This window comes from Haliaeetus leucocephalus, unplaced genomic scaffold, assembly GCF_000737465.1.
Source record: "Haliaeetus leucocephalus isolate CR32 unplaced genomic scaffold, Haliaeetus_leucocephalus-4.0 Scaffold186, whole genome shotgun sequence".
NCBI classification, from domain to species: Eukaryota; Metazoa; Chordata; class Aves; order Accipitriformes; family Accipitridae; genus Haliaeetus; species Haliaeetus leucocephalus.
The window spans coordinates 899489-910455 of NW_010972622.1; the positions used below are offsets into that span (position 1 = coordinate 899489).

At 59.5% G+C, this 10967-nt stretch overlaps 1 protein-coding gene across 1 annotated transcript in view; it reads right to left on the reverse strand.

Annotated features, from left to right (window-relative positions):
- PAN2 (PAN2 poly(A) specific ribonuclease subunit) overlaps positions 1 to 10912 on the reverse strand; it is an 11419-nt gene extending 507 nt beyond the window's left edge. Inside the window, exons 1-25 of the mRNA XM_010565184.1 lie at positions 10855 to 10912; positions 10079 to 10379; positions 9381 to 9550; positions 9066 to 9186; positions 8895 to 8972; positions 8469 to 8736; positions 7885 to 8227; positions 7245 to 7341; positions 6538 to 6657; positions 6245 to 6364; positions 6043 to 6171; positions 5666 to 5865; positions 5102 to 5241; positions 4652 to 4758; positions 4067 to 4165; positions 3495 to 3571; positions 2828 to 2969; positions 2423 to 2560; positions 1665 to 1724; positions 1428 to 1518; positions 1192 to 1349; positions 924 to 1067; positions 538 to 717; positions 311 to 404; positions 19 to 221 (exon numbers count right to left, since the gene is read on the reverse strand). Of these exons, the coding sequence (XP_010563486.1) occupies positions 19 to 221; positions 311 to 404; positions 538 to 717; positions 924 to 1067; positions 1192 to 1349; positions 1428 to 1518; positions 1665 to 1724; positions 2423 to 2560; positions 2828 to 2969; positions 3495 to 3571; positions 4067 to 4165; positions 4652 to 4758; positions 5102 to 5241; positions 5666 to 5865; positions 6043 to 6171; positions 6245 to 6364; positions 6538 to 6657; positions 7245 to 7341; positions 7885 to 8227; positions 8469 to 8736; positions 8895 to 8972; positions 9066 to 9186; positions 9381 to 9550; positions 10079 to 10360 (3561 nt within the window). The 5' untranslated portion in view covers positions 10361 to 10379; positions 10855 to 10912. The remainder of the gene's footprint in view (positions 1 to 18; positions 222 to 310; positions 405 to 537; positions 718 to 923; positions 1068 to 1191; positions 1350 to 1427; positions 1519 to 1664; positions 1725 to 2422; positions 2561 to 2827; positions 2970 to 3494; positions 3572 to 4066; positions 4166 to 4651; positions 4759 to 5101; positions 5242 to 5665; positions 5866 to 6042; positions 6172 to 6244; positions 6365 to 6537; positions 6658 to 7244; positions 7342 to 7884; positions 8228 to 8468; positions 8737 to 8894; positions 8973 to 9065; positions 9187 to 9380; positions 9551 to 10078; positions 10380 to 10854) is intronic.
- Between the last annotated feature and the right edge of the window lie 55 nt (positions 10913 to 10967).

Genomic DNA, 10967 nt, shown 5'->3' on the forward strand with positions numbered 1-10967 from the left:
GGGGGGCTGTAGCGTTGCCTTACGCTTGGGGCTGCTCTGGGTGTCAGGCTCGGGCACCTTCCAGTCCATCTTGCGCCCCTTCTCGTAGAGGCCCTTGAGCACCTTGCGGAAGTCCTCGGGCTCAGCACCCTGCGGGGTCAGCTCCAGGTACTTGCGGTAGAGCTGCAGCGCCGTGCGCGCGTCCTCGATGCTGTCGTGGGTCTCCCCCTGGATCTTCAGGTCTGGGGGGAAAGCCCAGGTCAGGGAGGAGGGGGGCTGGCAGGGACCCCCCGCTCCTGCCCCTGCTGGATCTGAGGGTTCAGCCACTGACCCAGGAAGTACCAGGCGAGGAAGCGCAGGGAAATCATCCTCTTCCTTGGGATGTGGAACAGGTAGACGGTGTCGATCACCTGGTCCTTGGGCACCTGGAAAGCAGAGGGTCCTGCTGCCAGGGTGGGGGGGGGGAAGCCGCCGAGCCCCAGTGCTGCCACCAGCCTCCCAGCCCCACCCTGAGACCCCCACGCCTGGGTTAAGGGAGGGGAGGCTCCATGCTGTCACCATCAGGTTGATGACACGGAAGTCCTTCTGCAGCCCATGGCCCACAAACTTGACTCCCACATCGATGAGGAAGCGCAGCTTCAGGTAGGTGGATTTGAGAGTGGTGAGGTGCTTGGAGGAGATCTTGGCATCCAGGTCCCCCGGCTTGATCCCCGAGTATTGGGTCAGGTAATCCACTACCTGCGGAGACCAGGGCCCATGGAGGTGGGCTGGGAGGGCTGAGGGGCAGCCGTGGGGGTCTGCCCCCTCCCCAAGTCCCCTGCCAGCATCCCGGGGAGGGTGCTGCCATTATTGTGGGTGCCCCTCTGTGGAATGGGAGGCAGAGTGGGTCCATGTCTTCCCTGTGGGGCTGGGGAGCTGCGTGAGGCCAGGCAGGAGCCCCATACCTGCTCTTGTGTGGAGATATAGTCGTCAATGAAGGGGACGCCCTCATTAGGGCCCTGGCCGCGCACGCATGTGATCCTGGCCACCGACATCTGGCTGGGCTTGATGGTGGACTTGGTCCCGTCACTGCGAAGCTCGGCCTCCTCCTGCAATGGGTGAGAGGAGAGCTCGGTGATCAACAGCTCCTGCAGTCCCCATGGGGACCAGGCGCACCCAGAGGGGCTGCCCCTGCACCCCAGCACCCCCTCCCCTGCTGTGGGGAGGCCTGACCTCATTCAGCGTGACAAATTCGGCATCCAGCCCCACCAGGTCGCCCGCCTGCGGCATCTCATTCAACATGAGGGGGATGAAGGTGGCATGGCACTTGCGCTGCTTGCGAGCCAAGGAGGCCTCCGCCAGCAGCACGCTGGCTTCGATCGGGTTCTTGACTGCAGGAAAAGGGGAAGGGAAATCAGCTGCGAGCCAGTGCTGCTGGCCATGCAGCCACTTCCACCCCAGACACTCACTGACGAGGTTGTACTTGGCGTTGAGGTTGCGCCGGGCGTAGTACAGGATAGCCGGCACCTTCCAGCTCATGTCAAACTGCACCGCCTCGCACTGCAGGGGAGGGGAGGACAGTGCAGGGGCAGCCTGGTGTGGGGCTTGGTGCTCCTGTGTGCAGCAGGAACCCCCCCTCCATGGGGTCCCCGCAGCCACGGTCTTGCGTCAACACAGGGCCAGTGGCACGGCCCCCGAGCACTCACCTTATCCACAGGCTCAATGAGGAAGTCGTTGAAGAGATACCACTGCTGGTGTGTGACTCCCTGGGGGGAGAGGCAGAGGCACTGCCTTAGGGGCCCCCCCCAGGCAAATGCAATGACTCCTCTACCCAATTACCAGGGAAAGAGGGGTGTGACCATGCCATGTGGGAACTCCCGCCCTTCCTGGGACACTGTGGGGAAATCCCTGCTGGCCTGGGTGGTGACAGTGCATACATGAAGCACTCAGGCTGGACAGGCACGGTCCCTGCCCGACTCGTAACCACAACCCCATGGAGATGCAACAGATAAGAGACAGGGATGCAGCCTTGACACACTCTGGGAACTCCTGGCTTGGGCATCTCCACCATACAACAGGACTGCCCAGCCCAGCCCCCTTTCCTCAGGAAGGGAGATGACGTCCCAGCCCTTACCTGGAAGCACAAGGACAAGCTGGCAACGTGCCTGTGACCAGGAGGAACCAGCCTGAGTAAGTGTGGGAAGAGTGCTTCTTCAGCCCTTCCCTCCCCGTAAGGTGCGTGAGCAGCACTTAGCTGTTTAGGGCTGCATGGCACATTCAGCCAAACACTCAACACTTGACTAAGAGACCCAGGAACGGGTCTGTGAAACAACCCGACCCCGGAGCTAGCCATGGGCGAGAACCCCTCGGCAAGGCAGGACTTCAGGGAAGCAGGGCTGCTCTTGGCAGCCTGTGGGTACAATGGCTGTGGGCAGGAGAGCACCCATCCCGCAGGGCTTCTCACCTCCTTCCTTTGGTGGTAGGTCTCTCCCACTTTGATGTGCCCCACCAGGCTGCCCCCCGTGCGGGAATCCAGGATGTGGACGACAGTGGCCATTAGATCGTAGACATAAACCGACTCAGGGTCATCGGTTGGGCTCAGCTGCAGGAGGAACCAGTCCCAGGGAAACATCTGAGCCCCGGCTGTCAGCCAGGCAGCTCCCAGGCCTCCAACCCAAACCCCAGAGCTCGGACATGCTGTCTCACCACCAGCCCAGAGGTTTCCATGGTCACCCAAGGTGTCTCCGAGACAGCCTCATTATCTCTCGCCCACACATGCTCAGCAGAAAGCAGTTCTGAACCAGTTCTGCTCCCACAGCCCCACGTGCGCAAAACCACGTAGCCCCAGAAGGATCTCATCAGCCTTTACCTCATCACTCTCACTCCAGTTGCAGACATCTAGCTCCTTGCTCTTGGTCAGCCTCATCTTGATGGCATGAGGGATCCAAATATTCTTCAGTTCCTCCACAGAAGGATACGAATGCCCTGTGTTGGGGTTCCCCAGCTCCTTCCTGCACGGAGAATCATGGAAGGCCAAGTTGGAGGGAGTCATGAGATGTTGTCCAGGCCAACTTCTCCAGGGCAGGAACCCCGTCACCCCACCCACCCACTCGCCAGCCTATTCCTGAACCTTCCGCAGGACAGATGGGGAAACCAGAGCTGCATCACTTCCCCACAGCTGCCTAGAGCAGGGCCCTGGGAAAGGCGGTCAGTTAATGTTGGCCAGAAAGGGCCGATACATGGTCCTTGGTCTTTTGTCAGTCTGAAAAGGGAAGGGCAATGAGAGCTGGGGGCTCAAAAATGGGTCACAAGGTGGATCACAAGGGTATCTGAAGGAGATGCTGTGCAGGGCGCCCATACAGGGTCACAGTCTCAGAGCAGCAATGAGACTGTTCCAGTTCAGAGCCCCCAAGGAGCTACAGACAGGTAGATTATCAAATTATCAGATGAGAAATGGCCCTGAGCTCTCCAAGGCCCAGAGAACAACCCAGAAGGTGTCACTGCTCAGAGTCGCCACCCCAGGAACGGTCACCTACCACTCTCCAAGAGAGATTTCTTTGCCTTTGGTGATCTCAAAGCCTCCTCTCTTCATCATGGCTCTCTGAAAGGCATACTGGCAACGAAACACAGGCAAGCGTCAGCGCAGAGTGACAGGCTGGGCTTGGGAACACGTAGGTGACAGCCAGGCCAGAAGTGGGGAAAAGACAGGGACTTTTGAAGTCGGTGAGAGGGGAAAAAGACAGCAAGGGAAACCCAACTGTCCACCCGCTCTCTGCTGGGCTTGTGCTCTGCGAAGCAGGCACTGCCTTGCTGCTCCTAGGTCGTGGGGGACTGGGGAAATGAAAGAGTGACTCTACTGCAGTCCCATCAGCTTTGTCATGGCAGGAATCTTGTCTTTTCCAACTCCAAGCGCATGGCTCATGCTACAAGCATGACCAAATACCAACATGTCCTCTGTGAACAAAGTAGGGTGATGCTCAGGTGGAGAGCAAGAGACTGTTAGAGACAGCGAGATCAGAGTGAAAACACCTCCGCAGAACTGGACACGCAGCAAACCCCATGTGCCAGGGAGAACAAGCCTGCTTCTGCCCCAAAGTGTCTCCCCCACCTCAGCCTGTGTCTTCCAGAAATCTGCCTCCTTGGAGCTGTTCACCTCACAGTTAATGACCAGGACGTCCGGCAGGCAGCGGATGTTCCGGGTCTGGACCTGCAGAGAGAGCAGGAGATGGAAGCTGGGCAGCACCAAGAGCCCTGGAGAGGCTCAAAACCGGATTTGGCACGTGCTACCCTCTTCCCTCCTCCAACGCCTTTGCCTGCAGAGCTTCCTCCCCACTGCCTGGCTGGGTTCCTGGTAGCTGGGGGTACTGCAAGAACAACTGAGGGAGGGAGCAGGTGTGCTCAGCTCCTGGAGGGGGGGTTCCCTCTGCCCCCTACCCTGAGAGGATTCAGCTGGGATTCGCATGACCTGTGAGACATATTCCAGTGCTCACACAGTCCAGGAAATACCCCAATTCATGCCGGCTCGCCATCCAGGCCAGGAACCGAATCTCTGGCATCTGCTCAGGAGGTTCCCCACTGACTAATGGAGAAACTGCCCCCACTCAGCCAGTGGCACAGGGCACTCACACCCTTCTCCCACACCCCCTCATAGCCTGTGAAGTGTGACATGCTCGCACCCCACTGCCAGGCTCACCGTGGGCTGGTACTTCTCACAGTTCTCACACCAGGCTTGTGTGTTCTGCTCCAAGCAAATGCTTCGCTTTAAAATTTGGGCAAACTCATAATCTTTAACTGGCTTTTCTGAAGGAAGAAAGGAGAATAACGTCACCTTCCAACACACAAATCTTTACCAATTTAGCTCAGCCAAACCTCTGGGGTTTTCCTCACAACCACCAGCAAGAAGGTCCACCCCCAAATCTGCCTTTCTGTAGCCAAAAGCTCGGCGGGTTAGAACCCCACCACTAGACCTCGGCTGCTGGGTCTGCTGCAGCCCAGGACAGACCACTGCAGAAGCTCCTCACTGCAGATGTCTATCACCTGGAAAAGTCACGGCTGGATAACAAACCCCACCCAGCCACCGAAATGCAGCAGCGTTAAACGTGCCAGGCCCTGCCCTGCCCACCTGCCCACCCCTGCCTGTTACCAGTGCTCTCAGGGTAGGAGAGGGTGAAGAGCAGCGTGGACGACACGCGGACGGTTTCCTTGCCACAGCGACACATGCTGCAGTTCTCCATCTCGCAGCTGAACAGCTGCCCGATAACCGAGTCCCCTGAGGACCCAAAGCTGCTGGAGAAAAAGAGCACCAGGGTTAGCAGGATCCCAGCAATCCCTGCAGAGAGGGGCTGGCTGGTATGGTGGGCTGAGCACTGGGACCCACACATCTTGGGCTGCACAAGGGCCATTCAGGGCCAGCACCCAAATTCCGGCAGCTCTTGGGGAACCAGCCATCGGGCTTCCAGAGCCAGTGCCCTCTGCACAGCCCCAACCCGCCAAGCAGCAGGGCTAGGCGTAGAAGGGACAGAAGTTCAGCACGGGGTTCAAACCCTGCTGTAGGGGTAGCCTGCAGCTCCATGTGTTCCCACGCAGCCCTCAGGGCAGACATGAGTGGCAAGAAAGCTCCTTCCCGAGCGATGGATGGGGCCCCTGGGAGCCAGTCCCCCTTTCTGGTTCGATTACGCCCTGTCCTGTCCCCTGGCCAGGGACTTACCTGCTGCCAGCACCCCGATATGCCTGCGGTCCCTCCTGCTCCTGGGTTTCCTGGTGCAGCTGAGTAAGGATGAAACGGTTCCAGCTCTGAATCAGCCGCCCCAGGTTCACCTTCCCTGTGGCTTCGTCCGAGTCAGCCAGGATGAGCCCCAGCGCTGAAGCCTCTGGGATTGTGCGGAAAGCCCGCAAAAAGTTGCTTCCCTGGGGATGGGGCAAGAGCAGCATGTCACCAAGGTCAAGTGACAGGAGTTTCCACGCTGTCTGATGCCATCACCCGAGGACCTGGCACCACCCAGCTCCTGCTCCTCTGCGATCTCTCTGACCCTCCCAGGCAGCCCAGCCCACTGGCCTCACGTCACGCCTGGGCTCACCACAAACCTGGCAGGGGTCTCCTCGGGACAGGTCCAGCATGTGGAAGAGCAAGCCTAGCTCACAGCCCAGGCAGAACTCCTTCTGGCACAGGTGGTTCTGGACCAGGCAGCGGACCGGCTCCAAGAAATACAACACCTAGCAGGGACGGAGCAGTCAGGGGAGGTCCTGGGGGCCACAGTGGCCTGGGCAGGGCTGGGGCATCTCCCACCTGGATCATGCAGTTGCAGTAGGCATTGGGGATATGGGGCTCCAGGCCCGCAAACAGCGTCTTGTTGTAATGCTTGAAGTCAAAGTCTTCCAGCCCCAGCTTGGAGTATTTGATCGTGACCTGAGTGGAGACACAACGTGTTAAACAGACACCTTCCCACAGCACGGGACACGGGCGCAACGCCTAGGTGCTCCCCACGGAGACATGGGCAGGTGCTTGGACCCAGGCAGGTCCTTCGCTCCAGACAAGCCCAGCCTGGGGCCTCCCAGCCCTGTGCCCTGGAAGGCCACTACCTTTCTGTACTTCTTGGCCACCATGTAGAGGTGTGGCTCCTCTTCCCGCCCAATTGGGGACTCGGGGACTTGGCTGAAGCTGTCAAACTCGTTGTCTGTCTCTTTTAACCGATAGGGAATCTGTGATGGGTAAGAGAAGGGAAGAATGGCTGAACCCTGAGGTGAAGAGAAGCACCACGTGCTGAAACAATCAACTCCTGGGCTTTCCTGCCTCCCCGAATGAGCAAAGGAATAAACCAGAAAGGAGCGGGGCCCTCCCTTAACCTGCAGGAGGCCTCCACACCTTCCTTCTTACAAGGGACTTATCACTGTGGGGAAACTACAGCGGTGCTGCGGGCAAGGGCGAAACACAGCAGTGTTTTCCCAAGGGCGAGGGACGTGCCATAAACCTCCAAACCGGACAGCTCAAACCTTCCCTACCACAGAGTAAGTTAGCGATACTGGGATTCTGGACCAAGGGGGGAGACTCCAGCCCTCCTCCATGGCTGGCTCACCCGCTGACACTGCTGTCACCTCCAAACTATACACCTGCCTCCTGCAACACCCCAAGCCAGAGAATTTCATCTCTCACCCCTGTCCCGAGCCCTGCAGAAAGCTCTGAGATCATTCAACATGCAGCAAGAGCTCCATCCCTCCCCAAACTGCACACATCCGCTGCTGGCCAAAGTACCCCATGCCCCACACAATCCCCTTCTGAGAGCGGGTACCTGGTTGCGGAGCTTGGTCCTTGGGTTTGGGGCATAGCCAATGAACCCCACTTTCTTCATAGTGCGCAAAATTTCAGGATCTACTGGAGGGGCTCGTCTGCAAAACACACCGCAACTCAGAGGCTGCTCTGTTTGACAGCATCATTTAACTAAGGGCCTTGCTTGGTGTGCTCACGGACGCAACCAGCAGGTCATGAGGGTTTCCCCCACTTAGTCCTTCCCCCAGATTCATTTTCTGTCACAACAAAACACCTGGGCTACGCCAGAACACGGCAGCAGCACTGAGTGCAGGTGTCTTCGGGACAGGGCTTAAGCAAACAAAAAACAAGAGCTTCTGCACAGGCAGAATGCAGCCAGGATCCCACCAGGATCTCCCCACCAGGAAGACAGAGGTTTGACCATACTCTACCATCTTCAGACCTGCCAAGTCACTGCACCTTAGCGGTTAAGCTCCACCACGGGGAGCTTATATTACATTTCACAGGGCACTTGACAAGGAAAGGCAGCACAAGCCACGAGGCGGTGGAGCAGGGGGAGCAACAGAGCTGCTTTCCTGTTCCCAAGACCCGGGGAAGGAGAGGAACTCTGCTGGGGCCAGCTTTCCCATGCTGGTTTTCGCTGGGAGAGACTGGCAAATTACCGGGGTGCCGGGGCAGAGTTGGCAGCAGGCCAGTCGGAGAGCAGGGTGTCGCTGGTCAGCGGCACAGGGATGAGCGAGAGTGGCACAAGGTCCTGGTTCCAGTCCAAGTGGGGCAGCGTGTCCACGATGCAGGGCAAGGCAAAGTCGGTCTCCCGGGAGTAGGCATTGAAGGTGACCTCTGGGGAGTCGGCCCAGAGGTGGACGCACCCCTCTGAGTCGCCGAAGGCCAGGGCCTGCTTGCTGGCCGAGACGTCAAAGGTCATGATCAGGGGCCCAACGGTGTTCACGTGGAAGATGTCAGCGGGGTTGGCGAGGCCAGTGGGCTCGCAGAACTGGCACTGACCTGCGTGAGAGGGAAGCGCGGAGCAAAGTGGCACCAGGGAGCATGTGGGCAGACAGCACACAGTGACCCAGCACACCTCTCGCTTACAGGGCCATTTGAACTGGCTGGGCACAGGTCGAGAGCACTCGGCCAACTCTATCCCACTGGAATTTGACCCTGAGCCTGGGGGATGCTGGGACCATTGCCCCACTCTCGCCAGGGGAGCAGAGCCCAGCCAGGCGGGAGATGCGGCTTTGCCCACCTGTCTGGGAGATGATGGCCAGGCGGGAGGTGTAGGTGGGGATGAAGCGGAGGAAGAAGGGGTCGATGTGGACCTGCAGCGGGGTGGTGGCCCGCATCATGCGCAGGTCATACACCTTCAGGAAGCGGTCGCAGGCGAGGCCGTTCATTCGGCTGGAGAAGCCGCAGGTCACCAGCAGGTTCCCGTGGACATCAAAATCAGACAAGCTGCCCGAGTACGCATCAAATTCATGCTCTACCACAAATGTGCGCAGATCACGCAGGGAGACCTGGGAGGGCAAGATGGAGGTGCTGGATGCCACGCAGGCAGCTGCCAGCTACTCGGGAGCCCCTTGAGCTCTGGGAAAAGCTTAACACCAACTCCAGGGTACCCCAGACAGAAGCCGAGCATCAGCAGGGCTGCCAGGTAGGATGGGGCTGGCATTACCTTCCCTGAGGTGTGCCCACAGAAAAAGAAGCGGTTTGATTGCCTCATGATGGTGATGCCAGGAACCTCCACAGTGTACTGGGAAGGAGGCAGAAGAGTGGGGTGAGCAGGGTTGAGTCCCAGAACAAAGCACCTCCCCACAGCAGGGTGCAGCCCCCAGCCCGGCTGTACCTTCTGAGTCTCCTGGACTGTGTTGAGGTCTATCTCAATGACGTGGTTCTGCAGCCCACCAACGAGCAGCGTGCTGCTGTCCGTCAGCAGGAGACTGTGCATGTCCTCAGACTCGTCCATGCTGTAGGAGAGGACAGCCCTCACACTCCTGCCCAGCTCAGGGAGGCAGTGGGGAAGGGGGTGGAGGATCTGCCCTTGCCCTCTCCCACATCTAGCCTTTACACAGCCAGCAGAGGGGCTGGGACCATCTCCCCCAGCACAGGGGCACCTCATGGGGCCCGCACGACCCGCCTGCTGCCAGGGGAAGGCACTCACAGGTAGTCAAAAATGATGAGGCCCCCCCGGGACATGTACTTCAGGTTGGTTTTGGTCAGAAAAAGGACACCGTTCTCCAGGCTCTGGATCTGGCGGATGTCATCACTGCTGTTCACTTGGAAGGAGGAGTATCGCTCCAGCGTCGGGCCGAAGAAAGAGGTGGCGTGGCCCTAAAACCAGCCAGGGACAGGCTTGTCAAGACCTGCCCCAGCCTCACTTGGATGTGACACAGGCAAATGCTGCTTTGCCCTGTGCCAGCTCCCTGGCAGAGACAAGCCATCGGCTGCCTTATGGCCTCAGCCAGCCTACGGGGTGGGGGGCTTCCTGCCCCCCGTGTGCCCCAAACTGCGGAAGACTGCTCAGGTTTTTCCTTTTCAGGCAGATACATACAGACACAAGTAATGAACCGAAAGCTCCAGCAGCACCACACACCAGGACAGTAAAGTTACTTGGGGAACACCAAGAGGCTCATGCTCCAAGACACATCAACCACCTCCAGGCAGAAGCTCTGCACCGGTGCAGCACAACCCTAGTTTGAGCAGGACCCTCCAGCTCGGCCCAATGCTGAACCTCTCTCCACCCACAGCCAGCTTGCCCCCAGCTGGTCGCAGCAGGCAGGTGTTGGGCTGCGAGAGCAGCACAGACAGCCTGGCTCGGGCAGTGACCCTCCCTGCCCCGCTCCCAGAGCAGGCACCTACCCCATGGTTCCCAACCCACAGCATTTCTTCATGCAGGTCAAAATGGGAGACAGAGACGGGCACCCCCACTTCAGAGACGGCGGTGTGCAGCTCGCTGTACATGCCCTCCATGAGGTGCACCGACTCTGGCACGGCGATACCCTCTAACGGCACCCCCTCAGGATCCAGCTCCACGTTCTGCAGCAAGCTGGGGTTGAGATGGGGGTCCAGGACAGGGTCCAGTGCGGCGTGGAGGGGGGGAGCATACTCGGCAAGGGAGGGGTCAAGACCTTCAAAATTCATGGTGAAAACCAGCGTCTCCCTTTGAAACAGAAAAGGAACTAAGTTGGTCAGTCAGAAACACCAGGGCCCTCTGATTCTTGGAATTGGTGGCAGAGGCCCGGTGACTCCGAGAGATGGAAAAGGCAGCTGGAATCTCCAGTGAGTGTAAGGTGCAGCGCTCCTGCCAGAGACACCGGCAGCACCGAGCCCACGCAGGCAGCAGGGCCTGTAAAGTCCCTTCCCCAGGACACACTCAGAGCCCCGTCACGGCCGTGAGCCACCAGGGAAAGGAGCCCGCGGCAGCCCTGTTCCCGTGCTGGGATCAGCCCCGGTGCACCGGGCAGCCTCCCCCAGGAGCTGGACCCCGACTCGGGGCTGGCTGCTGCCGGAGCTCAGGCCACCGGCCAGGCTCCCACTGACCACCCCACCCCGAGCTGACACCCACCGAGTGCACGCACACACACACCCACACAAACACCACCTCCCCCGTGGGAGGCACTGGGCCAGCTCCGCACCCGCCTCCTTTATCTCCGCAGACCGACACCGAACCCACCGGCGGTATCGGCTGCCGCAGACCCGCAGCCGTTGGCGGCGAGGCCGGGCGGGGCGGGGCAGGGCACGGGTGGGG